This window comes from Coregonus lavaretus, assembly GCF_964263955.1.
Source record: "Coregonus lavaretus genome assembly, chromosome: 15".
NCBI classification, from domain to species: domain Eukaryota; kingdom Metazoa; phylum Chordata; class Actinopteri; order Salmoniformes; family Salmonidae; genus Coregonus; species Coregonus lavaretus.
Genome location: NC_140002.1, coordinates 22663287 through 22684576, shown reverse-complemented (window position 1 = coordinate 22684576; position 21290 = coordinate 22663287). Strand labels below are relative to the sequence as shown.

Here is a 21290-nt window from a genome sequence, read left to right as displayed (position 1 = left end):
CGAAAGTAACAAAAATTGTAGTACCGAACCGTTTTTCATGTTGTAGTATCAAAAAAGTACATAAGTTTCAGTATACCGTGCAACACTAGGAAAAGGTGAAGAATATTCAAAAATCTTATATCTAATTAGGGTCCAATTGGAAACACTAACCAACACTTTGGTTCCTACTCTGTCACAACCATCCCTTCCCTTGCTTTTTCATTTGTTGTCATGCAAAACAAAACTGCATTCCAAGTGCCCACTGTATTCCAACCATAAAATCAGAACGATCATTCTATTTCTTAGAATCAAACAGTTTACCCAAGTGTTTTGATGTATAATCGCATGTATAATATTTGGTAAAAGAAATTGCAATTACATTGTTTGCCCATATCGTGTAGCCCTAGGTTATTATCAGGTGTTATCTGATGGTGCTGGTCCTGGCCCCTAATTCATCTCTTAGTGCAGCGACCCAGCTCCTCGGTCTCTCAAGGAGCTCCACACAGCGATAAGGGCTCATCTCAGCCAGTCAGCCAGAATAACACTTCAACTTCTGGTGGACGGAGCAGAGAGAGAGGTTTAAGCCCACTAATCTGGTCCAGGCCCCGCATGATAATTAGCCAGCAGAATGCTCGTCTCCAGCCCCACAAATTGATGTTTTTTTCCAAAATGGATGTCGTGAGAAGAGAAGCCCCAGTCGAAAGCTAATGCATTTTCCATTTTGTTTTGCCATTTTAATCCTCTAATTTGTGTTCTCTTAGTCTAAGGCAGGGTGAGATGAACATGAACTTGACCATGACTGGTTGAGCAGTTTCGTTGACCTCGGAATGACTTGACCCCTTTGTGTTTTTCCCCCCCTAGGCGTTATCTGGATGCAATTAATCTTGGCTGCTCCAGTGCTTTCTAGAATCGTATGTTTATTTTCTCTCCCTGTGCTTTTTAATTTAACTCTTTTGACTGGAGTTTAATGACAGAACATTCAGATGAGCTTAGAGGTAACCATTTATTGTTGTATTGTACGCCTTAGTACTGTCTCCATTCTGTTGTTGCTCATGTAGAAATTTGAGCTCTTATCTTTCCTGAAACAGTTTGCTAGTCCCAGATCCTATCTCCCGTTGTCAATATCCTCACCAACCCACCCCCGGTAAGTAACGTTAAATCCTTGTAGGGGCCCTTTGTCCAGACCTCCCTCCCTATCCTCCTCTCATCCTCTCAATGTCTAATTAAATTCAAATCAAACGTTTGGAAGGCCAATACCGCTACCGTAATTGACCCTCTATTTTCAATGCTAGCCTGGTACCTCTTGTAGTAGCTGCATTCTCCACTTTGGTTTATTTGTCTATCCTCCTTATAGTGTCTCTCCCCTGCCCGGCCGGGTTCTAGGGAGATGTCTGCCTCACTCAGAGAGTTTCGCTTCAGAGAAAAGAGAGGCCCGTCGTAATCATCAAGCAAGGGTTCATTCAGGAAGGTCAGACGCTAACGTTGGCTCAAGGAGCCCAAACCAAAACATCCTAGGCAGATTCCAGCAGTTTACTGAAAATACCTGAGCTGTGTCGATAGATAAAACAACTCGATGAGCAACTGGCCTACCGAGCGATAAGTTTGTTTCTTATAAACTCAAGGCAGACTTTAAACCTCAGAGGTGAAGAGTTTGTGCCATGATTATTGGCTTGGGTATACACCACATCATGCACACACATGCACAAGTGTGAAAGTCTGTGTAAATTTCCATAATGTAGCTCTATATTCTCAGTTGAGTGAAGCTAGATGATCTCAGGGATTGTCTCAGCATAGCCTACCTCTGGATCTATACCTCAGATGTTGTAGATAGGCTAGTCATGCTGTACATTCCTGTTCCCCTGATGTGTCCCATTACTCCCCAGTGCCAGATGAGGAACCCTAATAAGTGCACTAATAAGTCCACGCAGGCCTTATAGTGGGGTGCGTGACAGTGGTGTCTGAGCATTGTGTTTGTGAGAACCAACACAAACCCAAACAAAGGCTGCGTTTCACGGGCCCTGGTGTAATGCGGAAAAGGAAACCTGACTCTGACCGCAGACCACAGCTCACGGCACGCTTGTCTCGCCTCTCAGAGCAGCCGAGCAGGAAGCAGCGTCTCCAGGAAAGAGAACGACGAGCTTGTTGTACTTTTACTACTTCTCCACATTTCACTACTGTAGCAGTGATAGTTTCCGGCACAATCGTTTTTTCGTATGTGTCTGTTTGCCAGTGCGTTTCCTGTTTACAGTACACAACTGTGAGAAAGCGGAGGCTGTGAATCTGAGGGTGCTGTGCCAAGGTTAAAGCAGGGCGAGGGCACGGCGCAGCCTTCACTACCCAGCGCCCCGTCTGCCACTACTACGGCACACACATCACAATCAAGGTCACAGCCAACCCACTGCATTCCGTCTGCTTCTCGTCTGCGTCTCCTCCGCTCCGACAACAATCACCCACTTGTTGTCTCCTCTGCACCGGCGTAAACAAGCCAGCCCAGCGCTCCCCTCTGTTCATTCATTGTGCGCCGTGGCTATGCTAATATTAAATTATAATTCTGCATCATAATTAATGCAGCGCGTAGCCCCAGTCATCAGAGTAAACACATTCCTCCCCACCCAGTGTTAAAATGCTAATGCATGGAAGGGGCTGAGCAGCAAAGCCTGTGAATGAGATACCATCGGAATATTCCTTGATATAATGCAGCACTTGTTAGCTCGTGTACTGTACCTCACTCTGAATCCAGGCTTTAGTGGCCAGAATGTAGGCTCTTAACTGCTAATAAAGTTTACTACTAGCAGGTGACAGTGTGTTTTGTTTCAGTCCCTTCTTATTTTATAATTTGAAGGTCTTATAGTGGTCTTGTGTAATTTTGTCACCATGCATGATGAGAATACCTTGGTCTTTCTGTTGGCCAAGTACCCTTATGGAGGGAAATAAGACCTTATGGCCACCAGCCAACACTACCAAGGAAAAGGATTAGGGGCAAACACTGTTTACAGTCAAACACCCGTATTCAAACATTTTCAACTGTATTTTCCCCTTGCTTCTGCATACAGTAACTAGAACTAGATCAAATTACTTAAGTAATTTATTCTGCCATAAAAAAACAAAAACTATAGTGGCAAGATCAGCAGAAAGACGAGATTGGCAGATCATTGCATGCAGAGTTTTTCAGAAGTTACAGGCTTGCATTCAAATGTATTACTATCATCTCTAATCAATGTACTTTTGTAGTGCTGAATTTAGATAAACCTTTGGGAGTGGGATTAAACACAGCCACCTCAGTATAAGTAACTATATTTTTGGGATTTATAGGGGCAGGTTATGAGAGGCTGTATTTCACAGGCTCCGTCTGAAGGGTTCCTCTTCCCTGCACAAGGCCCCGGCTCCTCCATTGTTTTGCTATTGATTTTGTAATCGGCTTCAGTTAGCTTCCTGACAGGAATTTAAGGCTGTCTAGCCGAGGTCACATGCTCCAAGAAAAACACCACTGACAGGTGATGGGACTTTTAACCCTGAGCATTAGTCAAAAAATATACACTGAACAAAAATAGAAAGGCAACATGTAAAGTGTAAAATCCCAGAAAATGTTCCATATGCACAATAAGATTATTTCTCTCAAATGTTGTGCACAAATTTGTTTGCATTATTGAGCATTTCTCCTTTGCCAATATAATCCATCCACCTGACAGGTGTGGCATATCAAGAAGTTTATTAAACAGCATGATCATTACACAGGTGCACTTGGGCTGGGGAAAATAAAAGGCGACTTTAAAATGTGCAGTTTTGTCACACAACCCAATGCCACAGGTGTCTCAAGTTTTGAGGGAGCGTGCAATTGGCATGCTGACTGCAAAAATGTCCACCAGAGCTGTTGCCAGAGAATTGAATGTTCATTTCTCTAGCATAAGCTGCCTCCAACGTCATTTTAGAGAATTTGGCAGTACGTCCAACCGGCCTCACAACCGCATACCACGTGTAGCCACGCCAGCCCAGGACCACATCCGGCTTCTTCACCTGCGGGATTGTCTGAGGAGGGGTTGGGAGGGGGTGTTGCTGAGGAGTATTTCTGTCTGTAATAAAGCCCGTCTGTAGGGAAAAACTCATTATGATTAGCTGGGCCTGGCTCCCCAGTGGGTGGGCCTGGCTGCCAAGTGGGTGGGCCTATGCCCTCCCATGGCTGCACCCCTGCCCAGTCATGTGAAATCCCATAGATTAGGGCCTAATGAATTTATTTCAATTGACTGATTTCCTTATATGAACTGTAACTCAGTAAAATCTGTGAAATTGCTGCATGTTGCGTTTTATATTTGTGTTCAGTATATGTACATGTCAGCAAAGAGACACCAGCAACACTGGGTCTAGGAGAGAGCCGTCACATCAGCCCTAGTCCGACTCTCTCATACTATGACTGTGGGTGTCATAGAAAAGCAAGGCCTCTGTGATAAAGTGGTTTCATTACGCAGAGAATCCGTCTCTTAATAATGACATCACACGATGGCACAGTCGGTTTTTTTCTCTTCTCCCCCTCCCTCTCAATAGAAAAGTGTTGTCTGTCTCTCACAGTGAAGGGCTTCATTCTCTTTGCAGGGTAATAGATGGAAAGATGGCGGGAGCGTGTGGGCTCTTGTCATAGGCATTGTGAGGCGTACACAGCACTCTGGGGCTCGGTGTGACAGTGAGTTGTTTTGTCTTGGAGCAGAGCAATGCGGTGAGCAGTCTAGCCTGGGTTGTGTATGTGGCACTCAGGTGTGAGTAAACAATGGTAGAGATAGAGGGAGGCAGAGAAGGTGCACTCAATCCACTGTACAAGTTTTATATAGTTCTCCTGTTGCGCAGCCTATTCCCACTGAGAGGAAATGAAGGACAGGCAATTGTTATTCTTCTTCCTGCTTTCTTTGTTCCATTGTGCTGTCTTATGCCATTTGAAATCTGCACTGCTCTCTGTTAGGAGTTAGACACGATGTATGCAATCAAACAGTTACCCGGAGTGAATATTTGTCTTACTTAGAACACTATGTGCTGCTTGCTTGGTGGTTATTTGTTTCTCCAAATTTACCCCAAGGACTTGGTCAATGTTAGCCTGGTAGTCACTAAAACTGAACTCCCCCCTTATTCAAAGAGGTCCAGTTAAACTCTCCTCTTAGCAAGTTGTATAATTTCTCTAATTAGTCGCTGTAAAGCTTGGAAAGTATTTGAGGAATGTGGATTGATGTGGGTGGAGGCTACCACCAGCTCCCTATACCAATGTGTGTATGTTGGTGTGGTGTGGGGGGGGGGGGCTACGTGTGTGTGCACACACCATTACACCCAATTGTAAGTATAGATGAGCTAAAAACGCCTGCCCCCCGCTCCCCTCCTCCCCCCTCCACATCTTGTCCTTTAGCAGCGTTGGCTTATCTCTGCATTGTAATTGAGGGAGATGTTAAAACTTTGATTTTTTTTCCCTCCTCAGTCTCCTCTCTCCCTGTTAACCCTTTATAGTGTCCAACCAACCAACCAGTCAAACACTTAATCACCCACTCCCCCCTCAGAGCATGTCTGTCATTGGCCTTCTCTTCTCCACCGTGCCACAAGGGTCAAGTCGAGGAATCTTAAGTGGTTTACCATGTTCATTGTCTGGTCAGCGGATACATTGTGGGGACGGTAAAGGTCTTGAGAGAACGGCCGTGCTCTGACTCTCGAGTCGGACAACTTCATTATGCCCACTCTCACTGCGTCACCAAAGTTCTGGTATTTGCGCCATTACATGCTGTCTAGACCGGGTACGCTCTTGCGTACGCAATCGCACGCATGTTGATTTTGTACATCCACACCAGATGCGATCCAGACACGCAGGTTGAAATATCAAAACGAACTCTGAACCAAGTATATTAATTTGGGGACAGGTCAAAACACGTGAAACATTCATGGACATTTAGCTAGCTAGCTTGCTGTTGCTGGATAATTTGTCCTGGTATAAACATTGGGTTGTTATTTTACCAGAAATGCACAAGGTCCTTTTTTTCTGTATCTTTGTTGAATTTTGACCCATTTTGAGTCACACACAATTGTGTGTTCTCTACGCTGACATTTAATCCACAGATTAAAGGGGAAACCTAGTTAGTTTCTAGAAATCTCTCCTCTAGTCTTCTTCTTCTTCTGTGGACTTTATATGTCGGTTGGCAACCAACTTTAAGGTGCATTACCACCACCAAGACTGGAGTGTGAACCTCAGTTCATCTTTCAATCACCCATGTGGGTATATGCTCCTAAAAACCAATGAGGCGATGGGAGAGGCGGGACTTGCAGCGCGTCAAGCGTCAGAAATAGAACCAACTTGGAGAGAAAAATAGAACTTGGAGAGAAAAATAGAACTTGTAGAGAACCAAGTTCTATTTTAGCGCCTGGCTATGTAGACGATAGTTGATGCGCGCGAGCCGTTTTAGATTAAATGATTGAATAACATCTATGTGCAAATTTAATTTGCAACGCGAGCGTGTGGTTAGCATGATAGAAGCAGCCTAAACATCAGCTGGCAGATCTTGAACCTAGCTGACTGTGCCATATCCACTACTTTTCTGTGGAGCTCAGCTCACTTTCTGGGCCTCCTTATGAAGCTGAGTGGGAATCTTTTTGAAGCGAATCACAGCTATCTTGTTGCATAATAAATCAGAGGTTGAAGCGAGATTGGGAGAATTGTCCGAGAGTGAGTGAATCAGTCCCCAATCATTACGGGGCTGGAGCGCGTTTGATATCGCCGAGAACCCTCCAGGATTGATCCACCCATAGACCCTGGCAGGGCAGAGCAGAGCGCCACAATCTGCACAGCAGCTTCACAGTAATAAAGCTTCTGTCCTAAAGATACTTTTCTCCCCCCCTCTCTTCTACCTCTCCCGGTTTGTTCTCATAATCACCTAATCCTTCACAACTGAAGAGCCCTCCATAAAGCTTGTGATTATAGACTGATTATAGTGAATACATAATGCTTGCATGTAAACAAGCCTCACGCAAGGCAGATGTTACAACATCAGTAGCACCAGCAGAAGGCAACCCCGCCCCCTCAGACTAATCAATCAAAGTTTTGATGCTTACATAGCGACAGGGGTGGGGGGGTGTTGGTCTGCTGCCAAGCATGTGGTCTTTGATTGGCTATCAGTTGTAAATGGAGAGAACATCTAACCATAGGCCTGATTTATAGAGCAGTTAGATTGTGAGATCAAACAAAGTTTGCAAATTGGTCAAGTTGAATGGGGATGACCCATTACCTGTTTCTGCTAGTTGAAGTACTGTACCATAAATGCCACGAGTCATCGCTCATTGTCTTTATTTACTTGACGTTTCCAGTAAATTACAAAACACACATTATTCTTAGTTTCATGACAGACACATTTCATAGGGTTCTCAGATTGGAGTTTCATATTGACCAACCTATAGGCCAGGGGTAGGCAACTAGATTCAGCTGCGGGCCTGTTTTTGTCCGAGTGGATGGTCAGAGGGCCGTAAACATAATTATAATAATTTTCATACTGCAAATTGACCACAACTATGCCCAAAAAGAGATTGTATTTAAAAATAACAATAATTTCATACCTTTACTACATTGAGACACAATCACGTGTCTTTTTTTATTCGCAGGAATACTTTGAACAGATTTCCTGGTGATTTTAGTATTCTTTATTTTTTTTATTTTACTTGGGAGGGATGGCAAAAAAATGACTTGCACGCCTGTTGCTGACCCCTGTTGCTGACCCCTGTTGCTGACCCCTGTTATAGGCCGATATAGGGCTCAGCTGATGCATTCCCATTCTCAATGAATTGGGGTTTTATGACTGTAGCCCACAGCATCATTATGAGTTATTAACATGCGGAATGCGGTGCCATAAACCGCTGTACTCCTACTCCAGAGTGAATGGGTGTTTTTCATCGGTTAACAACCACCTTATTGTTCTTACCGTAAAGCTACATGCTGGGAATTAGCATACACATGTATGATAATGGCCTGCATGTCGCTTAATTGGATGGAGTGGTTAAATTTTTTCTCAGAGGTAGTTCACTCCCTGTGAGAACCAGCACCCATTCTGAGAAACTGTGTGCTCAGAATGTACTCTGTGGGAGTTGTTGTTACCAAAGAGGCCAATGACATTTCAATGACCACTGAAGTTTTTCAAAGAGCAATCCTCTTGGTTATGAGGCATGGCTGCTACTACTCTCAGATAATATATTCTCCTCCCCTTCTCTTACTTGAGCACCATGCCCTCCAGAGGCCACCTCCCAGCGAATTGGCTGGTTTTGATTGGTTGATCTGGCAGTCAGTCAGGCAGGAGGAAGGTCATAGCCAAGGTGAGATCTGTACAGGCACAATGATTCCATTGTGGGCACGCTCGGCTAGGTGAGGTCCTCATGGTGGGGAAATTCAATTAAAACACACGCTCCTAGGTCACAGTGCTAATAAAAACGATAAAACCCCTAGATAAGAATACATAAATATGAGTTTATTTATTTTGCAGAGATATTACTTTAAAGATGCTGTTAAGGATGGTCTGTAGAAGGACTGTGAATTATGAGGACAGTGTGTTCCTTCCTTGTGGGGACGTTTGTTCAATAGTACATCCCTACCACCACAGCACACTGTCAGTCTCCTCCCAGTCTGCTGATGTATGATTCACAGCCTATTAAAACATCCGTCACAAATCTGTCACCGGGGCGCAGTTTGAACACTGGGCCGTTTATTAGAAAACAATGTTAATGTGAATCCCCCCCTTCTCCATGTAGGTTAAACTGACACGCCAATTTATTGCTCCCAGTTTATTCTGCTTAAGGCACACTTCACTCTGACCAGACCATTATGAGTGCTTTAGTATGCATTACCCGCCGCTTCAAGTCAACGGATTAGGACTGAAGGTTGAGTTATCTCCTAGATACATACACACACATACATACACACATCAAGGTGAAATTCACACAAGCATTGCCAAATACGTATTGTCGATGGTTTCTAATCGGACCTCCTTGTTCCAATACCTATTCTGAGATCTTGTGTAAACAACCGCCTAGCTTTTGAGACTGGGTCAACGAGTATGATTAGCCTAGTGTGGCCACAAAGCCAGTTCTGTTTTAACTGGTAGTGTTAGCGAAAATAAAACATAAGGCTTTGATGAAGGTTTTAGTGTGCCGCCTCACTGCAATGCAAATAGATTAGCCCTCCTCTTAATGTTAACAGCAGCTGTTGGAGCAGCCAGGAAAGAGCAGACAGTTGTATTTGCTATTTTGCTATAAAGTTGCTTTGAAGTGGTACCCAGAGCTAGACAGCTCCCTCTGACACCCCCCCCTCCCTCATTTACTTCTCCATGTGTTTTGATAATAGCCCAATGCTCTAGTCTAGTTGGCATGGCCTGTCTTTTTAGTAAAGCTGTCAATGTACTGTGAAGGCCTATATGCTGATGTATTAACAAAATTCAACTGGACTATGCACCCTCAATACTATACAGTACACACACAATCATACAGCGTTGCAATCTCTGACTCATACAGTTGAAGTCGGAAAGTTTACATACACTTAGGTCATTAAAACTCGTTTTTCAACCACTCCACAAATTTCTTGTTAGCAAACTATAGTTTTGGCAAGTCGGTTAGGACATCTACTTTGTGCATGACACAAGTAATTTTTCCAACAATTGTTTACAGACAGATAATTTCACTTATAATTCACTGTATCACAATTCCAGTGGTTCAGAAGTTTACATACACTAAGTTGACTGTGCCTTTAAACAGCTTGGGAAATTCCAGAAAATGATATCATGGCTTTAGAAGCTTCTGATAGGCTAATTGACATCATTTGAGTCAATTGGAGGTGTATCTGTGGATGTATTTCAAGGCCTACCTTCAAACTCAGTTCCTCTTTGCTTGACATCATGGGAAAATGAAAATAAATCAGCCAAGACCTCAGAAAAAAAATGGTAGACCTCCACAAGTCTGGTTCATCCTTGGGAGCAATTTCCAAACGCCTGAAGGTACCACATTCATCTGTACAAACAATAGTACGCAAGTATAAACACCAGGGGACCATGCAGCCGTCATACCACTCAGGAAGGAGACGCGTTCTGTCTCCTAGAGATGAACGTACTTTGGTGCGAAAAGTGCAAATCAATCACAGAACAAAAGCAAAGGACCTTGTGAAGATGCTGGAGGAAGCAGGTACAAAAGTATATATATCCACAGTAAAACTAGTCCTATATCGACATAACCTGAAAGGCCGCTCAGCAAGGAAGAAGCCACTGCTCCAAAACCGCCATAAAAAAGCCAGACTACGGTTTGCAACTGCACATGGGGACAGATCGTACTTTTTGGAGAAATGTCCTCTGGTCTGATGAAACAAAAAAATAGAACCGTTTGGCCATAATGACCATCGTTATGTTTGGAGGAAAAAGGGGGTGCTTGCAAGCTGAAGAACACCATCCCAACCGTGAAGCACGGTGGTGACAGCATCATGCTGTGGGGATGCTTTGCTGCAGGAGGGACTGGTGCACTTCACAAAATAGATGGCTTCATGAGGAAGGAAAATTATGTGGATATATTGAAGCAACATCTCAAGACATCAGTCAGGAAGTTAAAGCTTGGTCACAAATGGGTCTTCCAAATGGACAATGACCCCAAGCATACTTCCAAAGTTGTGGCAAAATGGCTTAAGGACAACAAGGTCAAGGTATTGGAGTGGCCATCACAAAGCCCTGACCTCAATCCTATAGAAAATGTGTGGGCGAACTGAAAAAGCGTGTGCGAGCAAGGAGGCCTACAAACCTGACTCAGTTACACCAGCTCTGTCAGGAGGAATGGGCCAAAATTCACCCAACTTATTGTGGGAAGCTTGTGGAAGGCTACACAAAACGTTTGACCCAAGTTAAACAATTTAAAGGCAATGCTACCAAATACTAATTGAGTGTATGTAAACTTCTGACCCACTGGGAATGTGATGAAATAAATAAAAGCTGAATTAAATCATTCTCTCTACTATTATTCTGACATTTCACATTCTTAAAATAAAGTGGTGATCCTAACTGACCTAAGACAGGGAATTATTACTAAGATTAAATGGCAGGAATTGTGAAAAACAGAGTTTAAATGTATTTGGCTAAGGTGTATGTAAACTTCCGGCTTCAACTGTATCTGTGAACATGGATCGAGAAAATAATAGATTCACGTATATAAAAAAAGGAGACTATCAGGACGGCCACTTTGATAAATGTAATTCTGGAAATTAGTTGCACCTCATTAACCTTGTGTAACGTTATGGTTTTGCTTAGTGCTGTTTTTCTGGCCTTTACAGTAGTACAGTACATTCCCAGACTGCAGTGTGGTGTGTGAGGCACAGAGGTGAGTGCAGATTGCAGACGGGTAGTCATTGGTGGTGTTGTCACTCAATAAGTGCGCCTGAACAGAAGAGTTGTTTCAGTCGTGGCAGTGTGGCGTGTTCCAACCTTCATTATACAGATGTCCTAGGAGATAAGACACACACACAGAGAGGGAGACTGGGAAGAATGCGGCTCCAACAGTGTAGCGGCAATATCTGCTCCCCATTCGTTTTGTGTTACACACATACAGTAGGTCTAGATAATGACTTTGTGTCTTTTTCTGCACGTGCCTATTTAAGGGAGGATAAATGTAGTTAACTTTTTGAAAACCTGCACCTGCTTATAATCAAGAAATGGGGTCAGCTGATGCGCAGATCAACTTTGTTTTGTCTGCTGTTACCCAATTAACTTTTATGACTGTCAGCCTATCATGTTAATCTATTTGGAAAGATTCAAAGCTGCATCTTGAAAAGCTTTTTGCATGAATCTGAAGTTGGTCAGCAGTTCTCCACAACAATACCATCTTTAGAAAATGCCCTCTGCCTTTTATTGGTTTTAATCACAGTCAATTGTTCCATTGCCCCTAACCAACCCCCCTCCCTCAACTACCCTTAATGATCTTGAGATTACATTTGTGATCCGGTCTGTTTTGAGGAGAACTTGGTTGGAGTAGGCAGGGAGTATAGAGGGGTGTCTGTCTCCTAGTAAATACTGTCAGGATCCTCTCTAGTCCTCTCTAGGGAGCGAGGGGGAGAGACTGAGACGCAGGGGGTAGAGACTGAGACGCAGGGGGGAGAGACTGAGACGCAGGGGGGAGAGACTGAGACGCAGGGGGGAGAGACTGAGACGCAGGGGGGAGAGACTGAGACGCAGGGGGGAGAGACTGAGACGCAGGGGGGAGAGACTGAGACGCAGGGGGGAGAGACTGAGACGCAGGGGGGAGAGACTGAGACGCAGGGGGGAGAGACTGAGACGCAGGGGGGAGAGACTGAGACGCAGGGGGGTGGGACTGAGACGCAGGGGGAGAGACTGAGACGCAGGGGGAGGGAGGGAGGGAGGTAGGGAGATATTTTTCCCTCAGCGCATGCAGTTGATAGCATCTGGCACAGGCAAGCTCTCGAGGGAGCGCGGTAATCTGTTCCATCAGCGTTTACTACTGAACAAATTAACTAAGACAAGCACCACTGCCTGAGCCAGCAAAATTCTTCCATTACAAAAATTATAAAGCCATTATAGAGCACAATTTGGTCCTTTATTTAAGCACGGCTGCTGTGAGAGGCGGCAGGGCCCGATGTAGGCAGACGGACAGAAAGGCTGAGAGGGCCGACGCTATGGAGCCTGGAGATGGGGGAGGGTGGGACATACTGAGGGGGGTGGGGGTAGGAAATGTGGGAGGGGTTTGGGCACATCTGTCCTCCTATTAGTGTTGGTGAAGTTGGTCACGTCCCCCTATGATGGTATAGTCAGCGTTTGTGACGATTAATTTTTAATTAGTATAAGCCGTGGTCTGTGTGTTACCCTAGCATTCTCACTAGCCTATGCCATAGCTCCTACAGCTATGCCATACAGTAAATAATATAGCCTAGGCTGAACTAAAAATGCCTGTTTCTATACACCAAGGCCTGCGAATGTCATATAGCCTGGACACATTCACTTTTCTGGGAGAGCCCACTGAGGGCCAGGCAGCTTCTTCCCCCTTGGTTGCTGCCATAGAGTTACATTGGTAGTGTCCGTCCAAGAAGGCACTGCCTTCTATAAGTCAACGTCTTTTCTCCGGTAACTTTGATTGGACTGATATGTGTCAACTTCATTGTTTACCACGTCTTCTAGCTAGCTAGCTGAAAAGTGATCAAGAATCATGTTTACTATCTCCTAGCAAAGGATATGGTCAGGTCGCCCAAAACTTTACATATTGCAGCTTTAATGTTTGATGTCATACTGTTATACCCATGGAACTAACTATTCAATAGATGAAGCGAGGGAGTTGCTTTATTCTTAACCGCAGAATCTTGGTAACAGGCAGGCAGACGCACTCAGAAAGGTGTTTTGACTGCGTCCCAATACTCAGACAATGTAGCAATATTGTATACTCATGCTGAATTTGACTATGGGAAGTAAACTGATCATAATTAAATGTTAATAACGTTTGTGTGTTTAGTGGTTTCGATGCATATTAGCTTTTTTAATGAGTTTGCTCCACCAATATTTTCATGTTAAAATTGGCACTGGTGTTTAGGATTTACCTCCCTATCTACGTGGGTGGGTGGATGAGGACAGGGGGCTGGGGTTGGGCTGACTCGTCTTGTTGATAAGAACATAATTACTCACCCCCCCCCCCCCCATGCCCAACTCCACCCCATTCCTCCTTTCCCCTGGACGGGCTCAGAGGGGTCCCAGAGACACGGCGGCGCATTAGGACTCGGGTTAGGAAGCCTGGCGCTAATCAATTTGAGTTGATTAGCCAAATCGTTTTCATAATGGGCTTAACAGCAGCATCTGCTAATCAGTCTCAAGAGTGTTAACTTGACTGAAGCTTTTGGGGGAACTTCTCCGAACCACCCTCCTTCTTCCTTCCCTCCCTCACTTATCCATTCCTCTCTAGTCTAGATACAACAGGAGTGGGAGTGAGGGAATACAGTTGCTGAGAGCTACAGTACAGCTAGCCAGTGCTAATGTGTTAGCTCCCAGGGCTAGGAAACTCTATATCCTTTCTATTAGCTTCTCTTCCACTCAGCTCTGCTCAGCGCCCCTGTGGCAAACCCTGGTTTCTGCAGCCTTTCCGTCATATGGGCCCCCCGCCGCTAACGGCCAGAGACAGGGAAGTGAAGGTAACGCGCAGCGGGCCTCTCCCTGACCCTGGGTCATTGTTGCCAGCAGGGTAGAGTGGCAGTGCCAGGCCCACCAACCCCTCTACCATGACCTGGGAACAGTTCCCCCAGCGCCCACCCCACAGAGCTGTAATTAGCATGCCCACCGCGGCAGAGGTGGCGCCACGGGGGTTGGGGGCGAAGGTTGACGTCCCGTTACTATACGTCAACACTCCTATAACGTGTCACATCAAATAATGGACTGTGTCTTTCTTGAAATATGAAGCACACATGGCCCTAACAAGACACCAACATTTAAGACACCAACATTTTTTATTGTAACCAAATAATGTTAGGGTTGGGGCCTAAGTAGTAAGTGGGGTCTAGGGTGACACATCTGCTGAAGCCCCCAAAAGGAACACAGTCTCTATTTCATAGACTCTCCTCATCAGTGAAACAGCTCTTATAGCAGACTTGAGGAGGATCTGGGAGGAGATAGTAGTGGGCGAGCGAGACTGAGAGAGCTGTACTGTATGCTCTAGCTGGCCCCTCCAGACGTAGTGGTGGTGGTAGCTATGTGGAGTAAAGTGGGGGCTGCAGTCTGGCTCGCTCAGTTCCAGCCTAATTAACTTGATTTGTTCCCTGCATCTGGCTCCCAGATGTCAGCCTCGACTGCCACTCTCTCTCTCACACACCTCTCTCTCTCTCTCTCTCTCTCTCTCTCTCTCTCTCTCTCTCTCTCTCTCTCTCTCTCTCTCTCTCTCTCTCTCTCTCTCTCTCTCTCTCTCTCTCTCTCTCCCTCTCTCTGCCTCTCTCTCTCTCTCTCTCTCTCTCTCTCTCTCTCTCTGCCTTCTCTCTCTCTCTCTGCCTCTCTCTCTCTCTCTGCCTTCTCTCTCTCTCTGCCTTCTCTCTCTCTCTGCCTTCTCTCTCTCTCTGCCTTCTCTCTCTCTCTGCCTTCTCTCTCTGCCTCTCTCTCTGCCTGCTCTCTCTGCCTGCTCTCTCTCTTAGAGCAGAGACGACACACGCGTGGGCGCAAACACATACACAGCGTCATCAGTTGCCCACCTTGACACTGCTTGTCAGTAAGTCACTTCACACGTCCCAATCCGATGGGGAATTGTCTTCAGACTAACTATAGATACTCGTGGATTACATTATGAGAGTATAGGTCTATATAGGTTCAGAGTCAGACATAACATTGTGTAGGGTGCTTCATCCTCTGTGTGGATATTCTAAAGTTTAGGCTAGTAGCCTGGCTGCGGAGGCCTCTGAATAGTAGTATAGTCTCCTCCTAGCCTGGCTTGTCCATGCTGATCTAGAGTCAGTGTTTATATCTCTTCTGGGCACCTCTCTCAATATTGATGATCTGGGATCTGCCCTATGACATTTACATGCCTAGCGACCCTAAAGGCTGCTGGTGAATTTCTGCCGTGAGAAAAGCTATTTCGCTCCATACGTTTTTTATTTTTTCCTTTCTCTCTCGAATACAGTTTTTTATAAGCTGTGTAAATGCTGCCTGGATCCAAGTAGTTTTATACCTTTTTCTACACTTCTGTCTGTAGTTAAAGGTGGAAGATGTGCTAAGGGAGTGTGTGTATGTGTACATTTTATGTGTGCGTACACTGTACAGTGTGTGTACAGTTTGTGTGTCTGCAACTGTATGTGTGTTTGTTTTCCATATGGGGTGTGTGTGATGCCAGCCAGTAAGTAGTCATGGTGCCTGTGCTAGTGCCATATCTAGGTCGGTCTGTATGTCAGTATGGATGGAGAGGAGAGAAGATGAGGCTGATTGAGGCTGATTCTCTCTGACTCGGTCTCTTTCTTTCTTTCTTTCTCTTCTCTCTCACGCTCCCCCTCTCCCAGTGAGGGACTAGTGGTGCCAGACTACAGGGGGGCAAAGAGGGAGAGAGAAAAAAAGAGACTGGAAAAGAGTTAAAAGAAGAGGGGTTTTCTTGTTTGTCTGCTGATGTAAATGGCCCCCCACAGAGCCCTGTGTAATCATTCTGTATTTTCTCCTCCTCCCCCCTCTTGGTCTCACAGAGAGAACTGGATGCCACCGCCACAGCCCTGGCCAACAGACAAGATGAGAGCGAGCAGTCCAGGAAAAAGCTAATCGACCAGAGCCGCGAGTTCAAGAAAAACACACCAGAAGTGAGTGTCTGCTCTGCTTCTGCCCGTCTTTCCACACACACACACACACACACACACACACACACACACACACACTGCATTAGTAGAGGCACGACAGACAGGATGTGTGTGTCTGTGTTGGTGTAATGCACATGCAGCATCATGGCTGGACCGATGTGTGTGTTTGTAGACTCCCGTCATCAATGCCTCTATTGTCATCCGACAGGGATGCATCACCCGTCCTTTTTGTCGGGGGGGGGTCGGGGAAATGGTGCCCAGTCAAGCGGAGGAGACAATGTCTTCTCATTGTTCACTGGCCCTCCGCCCCCCACCCTTCTTTCAGCTGTTTCCATTGGCGTTTCGTATGTGTTCATTTACCTTTTGGACACAGTGTCTCATCCTCATGATTGGCTGAGCTCCTCATTTGTTCCTCCTCATTGGATTCCACTTCCCATGCGATCCAGTTAGCCCATCCTTACGTTAGCCCATGCTAGCATAGTTTATTAAAGCACCATTCATTACATGTCATTACATAGGCTACTCAATGCTCCCTCTTGTAAACTCCTACTCAATCCAGGTTTGTCAGTACAATCTGAAACCCTCTGGGCATCCCATCAAAGGATGACAGTAATAGTCCCAACCCCCCAGCCCACAGCCACCCCCTCAAACTGAACTCTATTACTCGACTACGACCGCCTTTTAAGGAAAATTCTTGTCGCATGGTTGGCCAAGGCTGTTCTGGCCAGTTTCGATCGGCCCTGCTGCTTTTCTGTGAAGTCATGTCTTGAGTTGGGAAAAACTAGCGACGCGTGTGAAGAGTTTTAAGGGGTGAGCGGTTCTGTATTTAAAGAAAACTCTGCTGTGGATCTGATTAAGCCGCCAGGGCTTAGGTATGCTGGCAAGGCCTCGGCAATGACGGAACAACATCCGACAGAGGCTTCAATTACCGATACGTCAACATATTTCGGCACAGAAAAAGTCATGCTTTTGATTCTGGTCTTTGATGACAACACTGTGATTCTCAAAATGGCAACCGAATTGGAGGCCCACAATTTGAAGATTTTATTTTAAATGACACCAAATTACCCTAAGAAATACAGAAGTAGACTCTTGTCCCTCCTACCCTTAGCTCTGTCGACTGTTCCCATTGAAGAGTGACCACTATGTAGCCTATTCTCCTCTGCCTTGTCTGTGATTCAACCCTCCTAGCACCACCGCCATCGTTTTCACAGGTTGCCATTTTCTCATGCTCCTAAAATGCATCGATGCCGATGACATAAGCCCTCTATTCAGACAGAAAATGGGCCCATTTTGCGCCGCAGAGTTCGTCAGGGGGGTGGATTTGTTTTCCACCTAAATCTTGTAAACACCAGGAATGCGTGACACTCCAGCTGTGCGGAGTGGTGCGGCCATTGTGTCCACCCGCCCGCCTCGGCTCGACGTCACGTGACCCTTTTGTGTGGTTCCTCCGTCGCCATGGCTCTCCTCTCCACAAACAAAAGAGAGCGAAGGAGAGAGCAATGGGAAATATAAAGAGAACGAAAGAGCGAGAAGAACAGACTGCAGGTGGGAGGACAGACGAGTAGCTTAATTTACTTACTGTAGTTGAAACAGAAATTCATCCGTTCAAACAGTATTGAATGTAAAATGGATAACAAAAAATACTCATCAGATAATATGTACTGAATGTACAATTGCACCCACAAACAGTCTTAGACGACGGCTTGGTGTTTTAGGTCTGGACCCACCTGAGTCAGCTCATCCTCAGCTCCCATTAGTCTGTTAGGTGGCGTTACAGTAAGCCCCTCTGCCGGCCAGGTCATTTTCATTGCTCAGGGCAGTGCTGCCCTTCTCTGTCTGGTCCCCCCCCCCCCCTCCACACACACACGCGGGCGCAGACACACACACACACACTCACAGAGCAATGCAGCGCAGCAGTGCTATGTGCTGTGTCAGCAGCAGCCGTGCCATGCTTCATTCTGGGCCCTGATGACCCATGGTGCTCTGGCACACAGAGGCAGACCTACTGCACAGCAGACACAGAGGTCGGGAATGGTGTGACTTTGAGAGCAGGAGGACAACACCTCAACAGGACAGAGGGAGAGGATAGGAGATAGGGGAGGACTGAGATCCAGCTTCTGTTAGGCTCATTTGTGTCCCTTCTATGCAGAGGTCTGCACACCATTATGAGTGATTGATTTTGTATAAGTCTGTTTGAATGTATGACCTCTCTGGAATGGACACATTGTGATCCATGGTATAAGACAGTATACAGCTGAGTTGTGAGCCCATTGGCAGGTGGTTTCACTGGTGACTAGAGGCAGTCCTTCTACAGCAGACATATTGAGGGTACACTATCAATGTTTGGCACAATCGTTGGCTCACTGCCCCAGAGGCCCCTTTCTTAGTCAGAGGAGTACGCCCCCAAAGTCATAAACCGCTCAGTCTACTAAGAAAGAGAGTGGACAAAGTGGCTTAGTCACTTTCAACATAATGGTCAAGTTTATGTAACCGTAAACTCCTTAGTTTCAGTTTGTCATAAATTCTGTAAAAAAAATCCATTGAACCTCAAAGGAATGATGGATCATTATGTAGATCTGGGCCTTGAATAGGAGATAACACTGATGTGAGTTGAAATGACTGGTGACATAATGTAAAGAACGTCTCTTTCATTGAGAATGACATTGTGCCAGTTCTGTAAGTCTCCCCAGTCTCAGATATGGCTTGAGAACTATATTTGGGGACTTTAGACGAACCCAGGAGTTATTCCGACTGCTCAGAGGAGGCCGTTAGCCAGCCTTGATGAATTATCTACTGAAAGTCAAGAACAGATACAAGAATACAGTGCAATAGCAAACACTATTGATATATTTGTCCGCCAAACAAATATAGTATTGTCCAGCGAAGAGCTGGGATAAGAATGTCAAGGCCATTGTGCTCCTCTCCCCAGCAATTTGATCACGGCAGCCATTGCTGCTGCCCCCCCTCCTCCACTTCTTCCCTTTTCTCCTCTCCTTTTTTTGTCAGAAAATTCCTTCCGAGTTACCACTCCCAACGAGTGTTGATGAATAAATGGAAAATAAAAACCTGTTTTGTCTCCGGGTCTCTAATAAATCAGGCTTCTTTTCCATATAAACCGTCCAGGGCTGCAATTTATGTTTGAGCTTAATAACCCGTTACTAAATTAATCGTGCTGGGGTTTTGGCTGGGAGGCTGTGTTCTCGGGGATTCTGTGAATTCTGTAAGAGAGGAAAAAAAGGAAAAGGGAAAAAATAACTGATCTGGTTGCCAGAATGGGCCCAGAACCCAAGTTACAAAACATCAAGGGGTTCCGGCAGAGGGGTGGAAATTTCATCCCTCTGTCGCTTGGAGCTGGAAAGCTACCTTAATTACTACTCTGTTCAGAGGGGGCTCAGGGTTGCTAACTCAATGTAGTGTTTCATCTCGTCTCTCCGAGCAGGGGAGTTATGGCCACCCTTTCAAAGTGCTGAGTGTCTCTTCCTCTCTGCACTCCTGGTGAGGATATTTTTGGGTTGTTCGGTTCACCTCCATTTTGGCTCAGAGTGCAGGCTTGGCTAGTGTTGCATGTGACTTCTCTCTCAAACTTATTTTTGTCTGAAGACGGTGAAAGAGGGTATTGATTACCTTCGTTTTTAGTTACAGATTCCGCCCGATAACTTCTCAAGGAGTTGTTTGGTATGAAATTGAAAAGAGGGTGATTTCTACACCTCTTTATATACTACTGTTCTTTGTATTGCATGAGCGTTCCCGGTCATTTATTTTGTCAAGTGGAATGATAAGACGGAACAGGTAGTTTAATGAACAAGGGGATTTCTAGCAGTGTTATCACTACTTGACCTCACGGCTGTACAGTGTTGCAATTTGTCTCTGTCTGATAGAGGCCTGATATGTCCACTTTACACTCCCCTCTTAAAGAGAGACGTCCTTCCTCTCTGCTGGAAGTTGCATTTGTTTTCCAATAATTCAATTATAGGGCCTGTTTCTTCTCTTGTTCAATAAGGCTTTGTTGCCATCTGAGAGAAAAGGACTGAACTCCGGGACACACTTTGTGAATAAGATACAAGGGCATTCAGTAGGTTAAATCATTCCAGATATGTCTGCGTGGAAGAGGTTAATCTGATTCTGACAGAATTCAGGAATTATGTCTCGGGCCTACCCAGTTTGTCAGATGATATTTGAGTTTGATATTTACCTTGTGACATAAGGTGCCGTTTTTTATTATCTGAGTAGGAGTCTAACCGTGTGGCATCACCAGAATCATGGGAAGACGTAAGTACTCTTGTCAGGTTGACCTACTGTTTTCCGTATGAAAGTTGGTAAGAAGTTAACGCCGGAGAGGGTGAGGACTGAGCTGAGTGTCTGACTTGAGTCAAAAGAGGGCTTAATTGAATCACTGTCATCTCTGTTTGTTTTGTCTCCTGAAATAGACACAGGTTTCCAAAGCATAGTCTAACCGAACAGGGGCGCATGTTTGAAGCCAAATTGTATTGCATTGGAGATGTACAGTCCATATTATAATTAATGTCACTCAGTATGTCTTTACCTCAAATATATAAATAACAAATTCAGTCTCACAGTCAGACCACCTGTCCAGTGCCCATAGTACTCAGACATAAAGCTCATCAGAATGAATGCCTTGCATTTGGCAAGAGGGCTGTCATCGGCTCTGCTTGCGCATACTGTACGTAATTATATCTCTGCTATCAAGCTTCTCTCAGTGGTGCCCCATGAAGGCGCCCACATATGCTAGTGATCCTTATCCCTCTCTGGCTATGGCTGTGTTGAAACAGGCTTTGGAGTGTGATTTGCCCGAATGTGGACAGTTTGGGCCGGGAGTGTGAAAGAGGCTTTAGTGTGATAAACTACCCTGAAATGGTTGTCTGAGCTGCTTCCACAGTAAAACTATTTAAATAAAGCCATATTCATCCCACGCCTGTCGAGCTCACATATTTCCAGTTCAGTAATGTATTAGAAGCATTGATAGCAGGCCACGTTTAAAAAATAAATACAAAAAATAAAAACTCTG

At 45.3% G+C, this 21290-nt stretch overlaps 1 protein-coding gene across 1 annotated transcript in view; it reads left to right on the top strand.

The window, feature by feature from the left end:
* Positions 1–21290, top strand: part of cux1a (cut-like homeobox 1a) — a 237913-nt gene that overhangs the window by 36141 nt on the left and 180482 nt on the right. Inside the window, exon 2 of the mRNA XM_084178371.1 lies at positions 16154–16264. Within this exon, the coding sequence (XP_084034497.1) occupies positions 16154–16264 (111 nt within the window). The remainder of the gene's footprint in view (positions 1–16153; positions 16265–21290) is intronic.